Source organism: Eulemur rufifrons, chromosome 28 (genome assembly GCF_041146395.1).
Source record: "Eulemur rufifrons isolate Redbay chromosome 28, OSU_ERuf_1, whole genome shotgun sequence".
Lineage (NCBI taxonomy): Eukaryota > Metazoa > Chordata > Mammalia > Primates > Lemuridae > Eulemur > Eulemur rufifrons.
Genome location: NC_091010.1, coordinates 11,141,723 through 11,156,841, shown reverse-complemented (window position 1 = coordinate 11,156,841; position 15,119 = coordinate 11,141,723). Strand labels below are relative to the sequence as shown.

The 15,119-nt window shown below is 36.2% G+C and overlaps 1 protein-coding gene across 2 annotated transcripts in view; it reads right to left on the bottom strand.

Annotated features, from left to right (window-relative positions):
- Positions 1-15,119, bottom strand: part of CCSER2 (coiled-coil serine rich protein 2) — a 168,921-nt gene that overhangs the window by 84,307 nt on the left and 69,495 nt on the right. For both annotated transcript variants that reach the window (XM_069459967.1, XM_069459968.1), the window contains exons 4-5: positions 12,288-12,378; positions 3,568-3,730 (exon numbers count right to left, since the gene is read on the bottom strand). In XM_069459967.1, coding sequence (XP_069316068.1) covers positions 3,568-3,730; positions 12,288-12,378 — 254 coding nt within the window. The remainder of the gene's footprint in view (positions 1-3,567; positions 3,731-12,287; positions 12,379-15,119) is intronic.

The following is a 15,119-nucleotide window of genomic DNA, read 5'->3' as shown; positions in this document are numbered from 1 at the left end:
ATGACATACCTTATATACGAGACTCCTAAAGAACCAAGAAGCCAAAGGGTTAAATGAATCATGTATTATTAATACTGGAGTCCCTCAGTACTGTAGCAAAGCTTATAATGAGGGAAAGTGGGTCAAAGGCCAAGTTTTTGTGAGCGACTGAAAGGGATCATAAGGAGGAGATGATACAGCCAAATGCCCAAAATCTCAAAGAAAAGGGACGTAAAAATACTTCATTTAGAAGTAACAATGAGGAATGAGGACAAAGACCACACCTCTAAGTAACAAAGTACCACAGTAGTTGGAAAATAAGAATCCTTCATGTAAAAAGGTTACTGGGAAAGTAGTACGTTTAGGAAAGAGCTAGGTTTCAGTTACAATCAGGAGAATGAAGGCAAAGAAATCAATATCGTAAGTTTGTTAGGATGTGAGAGAATTCTATTAATATATAGCATAGTAGAAGATGTAGAAAAAAGGGAGGTCTGGGGAGAAAAGAAGAGTGGAAGATTAGGCCAAGTGAAAAGATAAATCAGCATTATGATGAGAATATGAGAGAATGGAGATTGGTAGTTCTCAACCACCAGTCTTCCCAACACCTCTGAGTTATGGGTAAAGCATAATCCTATAATTAGCTATGATAATAATGGGAGTTGAGGGACAGAGAGGAAAGGGAACCAACACTCAAGAAGTTATACAATGGGAAGAGGGGATTTTGCACATGTAATATTAAAAAGGCCCTAGGGTTTGTATATCCGAATTTTTTAATATTAAGGTATAAAGAGAAAATAATAGTTTTAAGGTATGTTGGGGTAATTCTTGTCTTAGAAAAGGTTTCCTTTTATACCACCCCTCCCTGTAATTGACTCTGGGGGATCTAGATGTCTCAAACCCGGCACAACCACCTGAAAGCTTGAGGGGATCAATAAACTCATCAACCTATAACCAACCATTCACAACAAACCAGTGTGCTTTAGCACACTTGTTGGGAAACTCTGTGCTAAGTAAATCAGATTAGCAACCCCTAAGAATGCTATGCAATTCTCTCTCATCACTAAGAATTACCAATGTAGATACCTACCACATATTATAGTCCCCTAAATACACTATGCAGAAAGGATTTATCATCATATGTTTTGGAAATGGCTATATATTATATCTTTTACTATCTTTTGAAAAATCGTAATACTATATAAAGGTACCATGGAGTCCACTATTTTAAAAAAAAAATTTAATTTTTTCATTCTCAGACTCATGTGACCAGAGAACCTCTCTTTTCTCTACCTGTTGACATCCAAGGAACACAGTTTTTGGAAAATGTTGCTTAACTTTTCTGACAGATGACTACATAATCAACCTCAGCTTGGTCATTCCCAAGGACAGAGATGACTACCTCCAGGTAAATTCATTCCATTTTGGACAGTCTGATTAAACTGAAATTTGTCACCCTGTATCTCAAACTGCATATATAATAGTTTTGTGTTCTCTAGAGCTAGAGAACACATCTACTCATTCCTCAAAATGACCCAGCAATCTGCCTATGGTGAACTTAAGAGTAGATCTCTGAAAATGTCATAACCTTTCCTACATGCCTTTGCACATGCCATTCTTTCCATCTGCAATATTTACCTTTCTCCTACAGAAATTGCTCCTCTGCAATTTCTACAGTCAGACTTTTAGAATCAGTTCAACAGTAACGTCCTTTATATTCTACTATCATAGACAAAACCAGTTGCTGCATGCTCCTGGGGTCCCTTATATGTCATCGTATTGAGGCATCCATCATCACTGTACTGTACTAACATCGCACTGTAACTATCTACATGCCCGTCTTTCCCGTAGAATCTGAGCATCCTGGCAGAAAGAAATACATGCTAATCATCTTTGTATGGGATGGAACAAACACATGAATCATATCCCAACTAATAAGTACAAAGATTCCTACTGAGCTTGCTCACTGCAGAATTCTTTTTATCATCTTCAACACAGTGCTCCAAGAAGCGATTATCAATCCACAGCTTTTACCACTCACACCATCTCCAAATTCACCCCAGCTTGAAAATTTAGCACAGTCTCTGATATATAGATTCTCAATGAATATTTGTTAATGGATGAATAAATCTTCAAAATAAGCAATGGTTCATGTTTTAGTTCAGCTTCTAAATTTAGCTTTTTATCAATTGACTGTCAAAGATGAGGGAAGCATAATCTTCATTATTAGCAATGAAAAAATGTATTAAATCAGATTCTTCTTGATAATACCAACTCTCTGATGGCCATTCCTTATCAAAATTCCAGATGCAAGAATTGTAACAGCCAAAATAATGCCTAGAAGGATATGTACTCCATACATTCTTCCAGATCTTCTCAACTATATCCCTGCATTGAATTATATCAATAGCATTTTACTTGAACATCATTGGTTCACGATCTACTTTAGAACTGCCTTTTCTCAGGTGGACTAGAATTCTTTGCAGCTTGCACTGAAGAACATAACTAAGAAACAGACTTAAGAAATGTATGATTATTTTTACTTTGGGAAGCTGTCTGGGAGCTGTTTAAAATATCACAAGGTATTCTCCTTCTAAGAACTCATGCAAGCAACCTCTCTCAGGTTTTTCAGTCAAAAAAGCAAATCAATCCAGGAGAAACATATTCTTTATCTCATGTACACTGTACATCTTACAATGAATCAAGTTTGCTTTTGCTACAAAGAATCTTAGAAACAATTTTTTTTTTTCTTGCTTTAGGAACTATATAGGGCCATGTTTTCCTTCCATTATTTCTTTATCCAGGTTTGATTATTTGTATTGTTAAGGTGTTTCAACATGACTTCAAAGTTCTTGTGGAATGAGATGAGTGAAAAGGAAAAAACTAGTAATAATAACTGCCACTGGGTATGTACTGTAAACCAGACACTGCTCCAGGCATGTTTAACCCTGATCCTTGAACACTGAGAGAAAGGTATTATTAACTATGTTTTACAGATAGTAAACTGAAATAGAGAGGAGTTAAATAAATTATCTAAACTTGCAAAACTAATGTGTGCCAGGCCAGGTTTCGAACCCAGGTTTGAATGACTACAGAGCTCCATTACACATAAGGTCTGGTCAAATTAAAGACTATCCTATATTTCAAAAAAGAAAAGATCTCTAGCAATGTACAGTATGTTCTTCTGTTTCTAATATTATTTGTGGAATTTTTAAAATTTCAACTTATTACATAAACAAAAGAAGACAGATCACATGGCACTAATCTTACACATTATTATTTACAAAAACCATAAACTTTAACAAAGTCAATATTTAATCATTCACAAATCAGAACCAGAAAAATCACACAACTTAAAGTCCAAATATTGGATATAAATAAAATATTTATATTTATGATAAGCTAATGAAAAAAGATTTAAGCCAAAAAGAAAGAATTGGATATACTACTCAAATTAGTACCACATATAACCTGAAGTGTTTTTTGAAGCCCCTAAAAACCAGACAAAAACAGTTGCAGGGGCGCAGGGAAATTACAATTCAAAATTAATCAGAGGATAGCAAATGAAATCTAAGTTAGAACAGTACTCACCTGCTCAAGTCACTTTTTCCACGGTGATGGTAGTGGTCAGAATGGCTGAGGTGGTAATGTTCCTGTCCACCCCACCTCTGGGGTGGCCTTTTCCAAAATCCTTCCTGAGACTGCCGAACATTTCTGTCTGGTCGGTCAAAGCGGTTCATATTGTCACACTCCACTAGACAGATTCAAAAGTAAAAGACTATAAACATGTACACACTCCACAAAAGTTAACTACTTATAGCTTGATAATTAAATGCTGCTGAAAACAAAAAAGCAATATTCTAAAAATACCAGCCATTTATACTAGCTAATCACAAAATCAAGATTTCCAGAAGAAGAATTACCAGTTCTTTCGGTAAAAATTAAACTTTATATTATTCAAACTGAAGCAAATTATAATACTTTTATATCACAGTCATTTAACTGCCACACTGTTTTAAAACAAGCAAATTATCCTTGAAAACAACAATATACATTTTAAACACCAGTAATCAGTTTGGGGTGGTTTTCACCGCTATCACAAGTTGGCTCTTATTTCAGAATGAAAATGACAAGAAAAGGTTGGTTTTTTTAAGCCTAGTAGAGAACTCGTTCCTAAAAATGAATGCACAATTCTTTTTTACTGATTTCAAGAAGCACTAATTAACTTTTCATCACAAACAAATCACATTTTTAAAATTAAGCTCACATTTTTAGAAAATAAGACGCTTCAATCTGCCTGCTGTAAGAGCTTGTTCAAAAAGTCTAAATGCTACTGAAAACAAAGCCAGTATTTTGCAGCAACAAATAGTACACTCCCTTAAATCCAAATACCACAAAAACACGAAAGGAATCTCTTTGAAACATCCCAAGCTTCCTCACTTACCCAAATACGTTTTCCTCACATATCTTAGCACTCACAAAGAGAGTTACTTTGTACAAGGGAGACATTGTGTTACCGGCTGCCTACTCAGACATAGTTGCACACAAGGCACTGCCGAACAGGCCTTCCTTCCTGCTCCACTCCCAGCCCTCCCTGTGGGAAGCAAGCCCAGTTTGCCCTGTGACTCCATCTTCATTCAGTGCTTACATAGCTACTGACTTAGGACTGTTACTAAAAATACAACTAAACACTAACCCAAGCCACAGAACAGGAAAGATTTCTCTAGTCATAAGAAAGTTGACTTTCTGTCCTAAGAAAGAAACTTTCATAAGAAAGTTCTCTACATAAGAAAGTTGAAGTCTTGCATGTTCAGGATTCCTTGTGATAAAAAGGTTTAAAATCAACATAATCCCCAATTTTAAAAAAACTCACTTATTTAAATTACTGTTTCACTAAACCAAAAACTTGAATTTGAAACATGATGAGCATTTTGTTACAGACTACCAGATGAAAACAAACTTTGCCATTCCAAAAAAAGATGTAGTTAAAGTGTAGATGTTCAATCTTCATATACACAGGACTCATTTTAATCTATTCCCTCTAAAGGTATAACAATTTATGTAAATAAAATGTTTTTGAAAGAACATTGAAATTTTTGTTCACATTCACTAGAGGAGTCAATGGGAGGAAGGGAATATATACATTTTACAGATTAAAATTTTTTTTTAACTATTCAAAAGAAGCTTTCCATTTGAAATTATTTCAAACATATTAGATTCAGTTAAGACCCATAAGTATTTCCACATAGCATTAAATTTTACTTTAGTTTAAGCAACTCTGTATAGCTAAGGGCTAATCTATATCTACTTTTAAATTTTCTGAATTCATATTTTTCCTTAATTCAGGCAGGAGAAACTCCACCCACTCCCAAAGCAAGAAATGTTGCTGAAAAAAACCACTTTGTATGTTCTTAGAATGATTAGCAACACTGTGCAGAGTAAGAAGCAACAAACAAACCAGGGTTAACAGGCCAGAAATGGGTTAAATATTATGGGCAATTACAATGCAGAAACTGATGCTACTTTTGTGTTTGCTAAAGGTTGTTGGTTCCACATACAGACTCCAAATAGAAGGATCTTTAATTGAAACTTGAACTCAAACATTGGCTTACTGGTAAAAAAGCATTGGAAACAAACATTCACCATGACCAAAAAAGATTAATGTTCAAATTTAGGCAGTGGGCTTAAAGTGTAAGAGAAATGACTGTTCCAAGACTGTACTGAAAGTGTCATGCTTATACTCCTACCTGAGGGACCCACCAATCAAGTGTTCACATACTTTAAATTGTTGTTAAGAAGGTAATGTGAAATAACAGTAGTGGTTTCTTAGAAACAATTAAGGGTTCCCTGACAGAATGAAAGAAATAATATAGAAAGAAAATAAAATTGTAAGATGAAGATAGATAAAAAACTGTTTCCAAAGCCTGATAAATATAAAAATAGCACAAATAAGTCCCTCTAAATGTGTAATACTATAGGGAATGATGGTGCCTATGGCAAACTAAGGAATGAACTAGAAAACTTAAAGGCATCCCAATGCAAAAAACTTTAACCCAATGTAATAATCAAAACCATCTGCAAGCCAGATTTGGCCCTAACTATGAGTTGAGAACCCCTATGAGTGAAAAATACAGGCCTTCTGAAGGAGGTCTCTAGCTCCAAAAGTAAAAGGCAGCAGACTTTAGTGTTCAATATGCGTAGGAGATAGAGATAATATCAGGACTTTTATGCTCCAGAGAAGAAAAGATGACCTAACATGACTAACTAAAAGGTATGTGATAAGGGGATGTGCCTATATCTAACACTCATCAAACTCATTTTTTTTCTGATTTGATAAAGGAACAAAGCATGATACCAAAAGTAACCTAGATTATTTATCTTAAAACTTTAAAGTCCTGAGAAGGTAAAGGATAACAAAAGTAACATTTCCATATGTGACTAACAATTGGATATGAAGATAGCTGGGAAAAATTACACATCACAAAGCCTGGGAAGAATATGCTTCGCAGGAGGCTTACAATGAGATCAAGAAAGCTTTTAACTGAAATTTAATTTAAAATAAGAAAAGCTCATTTTTAAAAAAAGAAAATGACAAGCCTTATAATTACCGATCATAATTAGCATTGAAATAGATAAATTTCCAGAAGAAAATACAGTCATTGGAAAGTTATCAAGGACATTACTGACCTCAGATATCTCAATAAAAAAGTTAGCAAAAATGGGGCCTTAGGAAATTTGAAATGAAATAAATGCAATTTAATAGGCATTGTAACTTTCTGTGGGGTTCAGGAAGTGATTAGAAAGGTATCTTTTTCAACAGAAAAAAAGTTTAAAACAGAATGGATACAAGTATTGTGGTTCAGGACACACCACCCCACATTTGACTGTAGGAGACCAAACAGCTCTTTGCCATATTTTGAGCTGGTTACTCTGAGAAACCATAGACACAAGGAGAGCTCTGAAAATCTGCCCTTTTATAAATGAGATTCACATCTATAAAGGAAATCTACATTAGTAAAAAATATCTATATCAGGCCACTCTAGTCAACTTTTATCACCTGAGAGACTTTTTATCTGCATAACAAGACAACCTTTACTCACCATATATTTTTTTCCCCTCACCTTCCCATAATTTGTTTCTCCACCAACCTCCAGAAGCCCCAAGTCCCTATTCCCTTCCGTAGCTCAGAATGCCACATAAACTTTAATCATCTGACCTTTCTTCAAGTCTCGTATTTTGTGGGACTCCTGTGCAAACATACATAATTATTTTTCTCCTGTTAATCTGCCTTATGTCAATTTAATTTGCAGCCCCAAGAACCTAGAAGGATAAAGGGAAGTCACTTCTCCCTCCCCTACAGAAGAGTAGCAGCATATGTAATAGGGCACATGCTGTGGAAATTCGTGAACCTGAGGATCATACTATGAATGTGCCAAGTGCCAGGCTTTAATCTGTAGGCAATGAGTGCCCACTAGAAGTTCCTGAGTAAGAAAACAAAGCAACACAACTGTGCTTTTGACGTAACAAAATTGTTCAGTTGAGAGGCACCTTGGAAGAAAAAGGGAGCAAATATCAAACATGCAACAGTCCACCAAAAGAAACTGAGATTGCAAAATTATATCTTTAAGAAATTTCTTGACCAAGGTGAAAGAAAAATATTTTAAAAATTAAGACTATCTCTCTTTAAGATCCTCCCAAATCACAACTCAAAGTCCTTGTTCCTATTACTCCTCTTCCCCCATTCTATGCTTCTTGATTTCTCTCTGCCTCATCTCTCCCTCTGTTCCCCTTCCCCTCAAACTGGCCAGAAACCCCAAAAGCATATTAACTCTTAAAGTTAAACTTCCTTCTCAATAGGAAAAACCCTTTAAGGTTGGTTTTAAGACCTGAGCTCCTTCAGAGCTGAAATCCATAGCCACAAACAATCTAAGGTCTATGGCAGGGCTTGGTGGCTCACGCCTGTAATCCTAGCACTCTGGGAGGCTGAGGCAGGAGGATCGCTCAAGGTCAGGAGTTCGAGACCAGGCTGAGCAAGAGCGAGACCCCGTCTCTACTAAAAAAATAGAAAGAAATTAGCTGGACAACTAAAAATATACATAGAAAAAAAAAAAATTAGCCGGGCATGGTGGAGCATGCCTGTAGTCCCTGCTACTCGGGAGGCTGAGGCAGTAGGATTGCTCAAGCCCAGGAGTTTGAGGTTGCTGTGAGCTAGGCTGATGCCATGGCACTCTAGCCCAGGCAACAGAGTGAGACTCTGTCTCAAAAAATAAATAAATAAAATAAAATCTAAAGCCTAAACAGGACTGGGAGAAATTTGCAGAGGAATTTAGAATAGTTTAAGAAATTGATAATCCAGGGCTCTCAGATCTATACCAACTAGGTTCATACATTAGAGGACACCCCACATACAAATCATAGAACAGAAAAAGCACAATGTAAAGAATCTTCAGGTGACTTAAAAGCCCATGATTGACTGCATAGAAAACCAGAGGGGTTAAAAAACGACTTTCACAGGCTGTCAACAAAGGTTTTTCCTGTACATGGAGATTGGGCTCTGATCAGTCCCACAAGACAAGAAAGGCTAAATCCCTCGCAGACATCAGGGACAGACTTATACCTTTAGACAGTATTTAGGACAAAACTTTGAAACATGTGGCCTCATCTTTCCTCCTTTCTGTAAAAGTCTTTTAGGCAAAAATAGGTCTCATCACCAGACCTTTAACATCTGTCAAGAGCCTTAGAAAAAAAGCAGAAAAAGAGTCAGAATAAAATGATGGTTTTCACATAAAACAACTAGATGCTTCCACCCCAGTCAATTAAACACTGGAGGAGAGAGTCTATTAATACACTTATAGATACTGTAAATGGAAAGGATATTGGGAACACTTATATGCAATAAGAAACAAAGAAGAAAAAGTGGGTGATCAACAAAAGTGTTCCAAAGGGGAAGTCAAGGCCCCAATTTCCTGACTTACCTTTAAACTCAAAGATTAATTTTTCTAAATATTAAAGGACAATCTTGCAAATGTTTTATTGATACAAGCACTACAATATCAACCTTAAACTCCACAACTATTATATAACGTCACTGACTCAGGGTCACCAAACACTCAGGTGTGGATTTCTTTGTTAGGGCTCAGAAAGTCTGGCATCTTGGCATGATGAGTACTTTGAACTGAAGGAAATTGGAAAGGCCTCCGAAGCAAGGTCTCTCTGACCTTCCCCTACTCTCCTGTCTCCCACCCCTTTCTAACCTGAAGCGAGTCATAGAAACCAGAATTCCTCTTCCCCAAGATGGGTCACAGAAATGAGAAATCCTCTCCCCCAAAGCAAGCCATAAAACCTAGAAAGGTTACACTCGCTCTCTCTTCTCCCTTCTTCCTTGAAGACCTTCATTCCAGACAGGTCCTGCCCCATACCCGGAGGCCATTCTTCATTGAGCCTAAGCATAATACTAGATATTTTTCCCTGGATCTTTGGATCTTCATTTCTGAAGGTTCCTGTGTCACATATAACTTTGATTAAATAAATTTGTTACGCTTTTCTCTCATTAACCTGTCTTTTGTTATAAGAACATCAGCTGTGACCCTTATGATAAGTAAGGAAAAGTATCACATCTTTGTGCCTCTACATCTCCAATTATTCTCAGATAGTCCCCAAACTGTCCTAGCCCACAACTGTCCAAGAAACATTTGACCAACATTTTCTCCTCCTTTGTACTACTACATATGCTACTTAATAGGGAGAGATTTACAAATGCAATTGCCAGATAAATACTCTCCTCATAGCATCTTCCATGAAAACTGTGAAGACTGCCCTATTTACAAAGCGGTCATAGTAAACTCTGACAAATCAAACCCAAACTGAAGATCTCAATGAGGTGCCAGTTTTCTTGTGGGAAAAAATTCCACTGACATTGGCACAATTAGCAGAGCTGAACCCATTAAGGTTCAGAGTGACTAATCCAAATCTCTACCCAAACTTGCATAATATTATCAAAAACCAGAGATAAAAGGGACTAAAACCAATAGTCAAATAGAAGACTTCTTAAAGCCCCACCAGTCCTTGTAACATTCCTGTCCTCTCGGCCAAAAAACACAATGGGTGGGTATAGTCATTTGGGACCTACGAGCTATCAAAAGAATAACCATTCCCCACTTCCCTGTAGTAGCAAAACTAAATTCTATTTTATCTTTAGTGCCTCCAGAAGCTACATATTTTAGATCCATGGTCTGCTTTCTTTAGTGTTCCTTTAGTTCAAAATAGCCAATAGTTGTTTGTCTTTTCCTGGGAAAAATCTATAATACTGTGCACATGGGATGTTCCCAAGAGTTCCCCCCTACTTTTCACAAGTCCCCAATCAAGACTTCAAAGATTTAAAATTTCCCTGTAATTCTACTTTATCTAAAATGTGGATAACTTTCTGTTGTGCACCAAAGATAAGGCAGGCTCTAAGACAATTCCATCTCTACTTCCTGTTTTAGATCAGAAAGGGTATAAAGTTTCCAAAGAGAAGTTATTGTAATTCTGTCAAAGTAAAATGCGTTATCTAGTATGTGATTTATTCCAAGAAGGTAAATCCTTACTCCTTATTTCCAGCCCTAAAAATTCCCATTAAATTTCTTGGATCATCAAGTCTCATTATTTTGCCTCCTATAATTCTCCAATATTTTCTTCTGTGTTCTACAATATTTTCCACATGATCTTCCGGACCACTAATTCAGATTTCAATAACAGCTATGTGTTCTGTCATCTACTGAATTGTTTTGTTGAGAAATCTCCTTTTCTAGCTTCAGAAAGCACTGTGCTCCAACAGAATCTCCCTAAGCACTCTCAGTATTATCTCCTTAGGCTACTCTTATCCTCGGAGTTCTGTTATTTTCCCTGTTCTTCCTGGGTATTGGTTTTGATTTTTCTTTCTCAACAATGGAACTCAGCTCTGGTTGCAGGAGTATCCCAAATAACAGCAGAACCACAAGAAGGTACAACATTGTCTACCCTTATGATAGAATGGACAGTGTCCTCAGCTCTTCACTCTCTCTTTTAACATAATTATACATCCAATGTGCTCTGTCACGTGCAGAGCCTCTCACTGTGAACAGAGTATATTTGCCAGTTCCAGTGGTGTTAGGCTTGGCCATGTGACTTTCTTTGGCCAGCAGAATGTGTTTAGAAGTAACAATGTGCTGGTTCTAAGCCAAGACTTTAAGAGACATAATATGCATGTTTCTGCTCACCCTGTTGTACTTCTGCCATGTGTAATAAGAACAACCTGCCCCAGTAGTCCTGGTCTCAAAATGAAGAAACATGGAGTAGACCTGAACACAGTCCCACAGCCTGAGCTGTCCCAGCTAATCCACAGATGCATAAATGAGAAAAATAAATGTTTGTTTATTTTGAAAGCGTCTGAGATTTTGAGATTGATTATTACACAGCTTTCTGGCAGGAAAAAATAAAAACAAATATGAGCTGGTAGTAAAGCAGCAAGCAGGCACCTAACAACCCAATGAAGCACTAGGACAAACACCTCCTCTCTCTGAAATATCCTTGCATTTTTCTAGCACCATGGATAAAAAAGACTCCACTCACCCTTATAGTTTCTCCCTAGCCCTGGGAGGCCTAGGAGACCAGGCAAGTGTTGACTGACAGGAAATCTTCACATCTCTGGAGCGTTCTTCTCCCCCAGGAGGATCTCCATTTCAACACTTGCCCCAAGGGCTCTCTTATGCTGGTCTCTAGTTCTCCACCAGTCCTTAACATGGAAAATTCTACAAATGCTAAGTCACTGGGGGCAAGAGAACCCAAGTCCCTCTTGTATATGGATTACCTAAAGTGCCATCCCAGTAGTTAATAAGATCCAGAGAAGAAGAAAGACTAGAATTGGCAGTAAAAAGGACAGAATGAACCATACAGAAGGTCATCATTTTCCCAGAATTGATCTTTTAAAAATATTTATCAAATTAATATACTGTTTCACAAATCAAATAAGTTTCTCTATTTCTTAAAATCAAAATAATTCAAAGTCAGGAAACAATGGGTATGTACACAAGAAAAAAAAAAAGAAAAATCCCATCTACCACTTATAAATATAGGATGTTATTAGATCATACAGAATGCTATCTAAGACCTACAAAATCATGTTTTAAACATTTAAGTTAGCTTCCAAATGAATCTATTTTCTATCACTTAAGATTAATTCTCAGTCTGAAAGATTCCACTGAGATTAAGAAGTCTGCAAGTAATATCAAATTAGCTTTGGCCAAGTAGCCCAAGTATATGCCTCTGGAGGTTCAATATTGTCCCAACTTACCATTTTCAAGAGGTGCATCCTCAGGCAGATCCACATCAAGCATAAGGTCATCATCCTCAAGGTCACATGATTCAAGATTATTCAGAATATCCTGTCAACAAAAGCAGTAAAAAAATGCTATAACCTAGCTCAAAGGATGTGTATAACCATTAGCTTTTTAAAATATCGCCACATGATATCTTGGATTTACTCTATGTTTGCACTATAAGAACAAAACAGACCTTTAAAATTTCAAGCATAAGAAAAATAGACTCAACTGGTTTATTTAATGAAGCTATTTGTAACATCCTTCTCCTAGTCATCCTCCCTCCCAGCATCCCTCCCCAGATTTTTATTTTCATGTTTAAAAAACTTATAAAGTGCTCAGTAACGTGCCAGATATTGTTCTAACCACTTTACAAACATTAATTTATTTATTTAATCTGCAAAATAACCCTATGAGTTAGTGACTAATACCATCCCTATATTATCAAACTATTGCAGAAAGCCTAAATACCTGGCCAAAATAGGATGGGAACACAGGAGGTCTACTTCCCGAGTCCATGCTTTTAACAACTTCTCTGATAACATAAATCATCAAAAAGAGTGAAGAATCACCCAAAATTTATTCATATTTGGTGTGAGAAGTTATATTTTATTATTCCTAGGAGAAAGGATCCCTTACATAAAATAATGAAATAAGCCTGTAATGATGTGAGTATTCCATTTCCTTTCTTGTGCCAAACTCTTACTCCTACTACCATCAGCACCCCACCAGCTCCTTGGCTTGATTTAATTTTTTTTTTTTTTTCTGTGATAGCACTAGACTACTCAAACTTGCATAAACAGTCCCTGTTGTGTTTTATTTGCAACCTTAACAGCTATCATCTCTCCTTAGAAAAGTAGTGTTTTGTTTTCAATGATTGCTGTTCTGAAGCATAAAGAACTGATTTATCAAAAACTAAGATTAAGGTAATGAATTCAGTTTGGTCTATAGCCCACTGGTGGATCCTTACAATCCAAGAACTGATCCAATATCGTAAAACATTCCCTTGGTATATATAATAAAAAACATCATAAGTCCACAAATTTTTAAACAACTGAGAGATCATAGCCAAGAAATAACTCATATAGAAGGGGAATATCTACTTTATTACAGATAATATGAATAAAATTAAAACTGCTTCCTATGTCAGGTGTTCCATTCAAATACTTCCAATTTTGTGTTGTTGGGTTCTCCAAAACCCAACCAGAATTTTAAAAAAAGAGATTTAAAAAAATCTGTGGATAATTATTTAACCTCAGCACAGAAAGGAGATATTTCTCAGAATCTCTTCCTATCATGGAGATATTTGCTGCCCTTAATAAACAGTCTTTTTAAAAAAAATTGTCATGGGTACATAATAGTTCTTATATCTTTATAGGGCATATGTGATGTTTTGATACAGGTGTACAATGTGAATTAACCAAATCAGAGTAATTGGGGTATCTATCACCTCAGGCATTTATCATTTCTTTGTGTTAAGAACATCCCAATTTCACTCCTTTAGATATTTTAAAGTATATCCTAACTTACTGTTGATAAGTTAGGGTATACTTTGCTATGCTATCTACATAGTCTTAATATAAAGAAAAAAAGATGAACATGGAAAAAAATTAGCAAAGTGTATGACAACTCACAAATATAAAATAAATGGTCAGTAAATATGATGCAGGAAAGAATGCTAACACCCATGTTGATTTAACACAAATTAGAAGAATATAGTACTCATCTGTACTGCAAATAGGAATAGATTCAATACACATGTTCTGGAGGCCAATTTATCCAAATTTCACTAGAGCTTTTTTTAAAAAGATGATTTTTTCCTTCTTAAGAATTTATTCCGTAGGAACAGTCAGACAAATGAAGAAAATGTATGTGTAAATAGCATTCGCAATGCACTGCAGCACTGTTCAGAATGGCAAAAAGCAGAAAGAGCCTAAAGGCTCAACAATAGAAAAACAGCCAAACAGAAAGTATAGCACAGTCATGCAATGGAATGCTCTGTTGTTCTTTAAAAAGATAATAAAATACATACTTATAAACATGGGAAGGTGTTAACCAGGGGAAAAAAACAGTTTTTTCCAATCCTTTGCTCTCAAAAATAATGCTACAATAAACCCTGATAAATCAAAAACAAAATGAAATAAAAATGGATGTAACTATGTATCAAGCTGATGGCATAACATTCAGAAATTACATCAAGGAGGAGAAAAAAAAATTAAGCTTTTTGGTAATTATATTATGGGTGGTAGTACTGGAATCATTTTGAAATGGTGTGCATATACGAATATAAGTGAAATATTATATTGATGTTTGTTGAAAAATGGATTCTCATCTTAGAAACAAGGAGATATAGATATAAGAACAATGAAATTAAGTAGTAACTCTATGTTTCTGAATTTGAGTGGGAAGTATCAATACAAAAACAAGATTTTAGGCCGGGCGCGGTGGCTCACGCCTGTAATCCTAGCACTCTGGGAGGCCCAGGCGGGTGGATCGCTCAAGGTCAGGAGTTCGAGACCAGCCTGAGCAAGAGCAAGACCCCGTCTCTACTAAAAATAGAAAAAAATTATATGGACAACTAAAAATATATATATAGAAAAATTAGCCGGGCATAGTGGTGCATGCCTGTAGTCCCAGCTACTCGGGAGGCTGAGGCAGGAGGATCGCTTGAGCCCAGGAGTTTGAGGTTGCTGTGAGCTAGGCTGACGCCACGGCACTCACTCTAGCCTGGGCAACAAAGTGAGACTCTGTCTCAAAAAAAAAAAAAAAAAAAAAAAACAAGATTTTTTTCATCTTAAAAGAGAAGT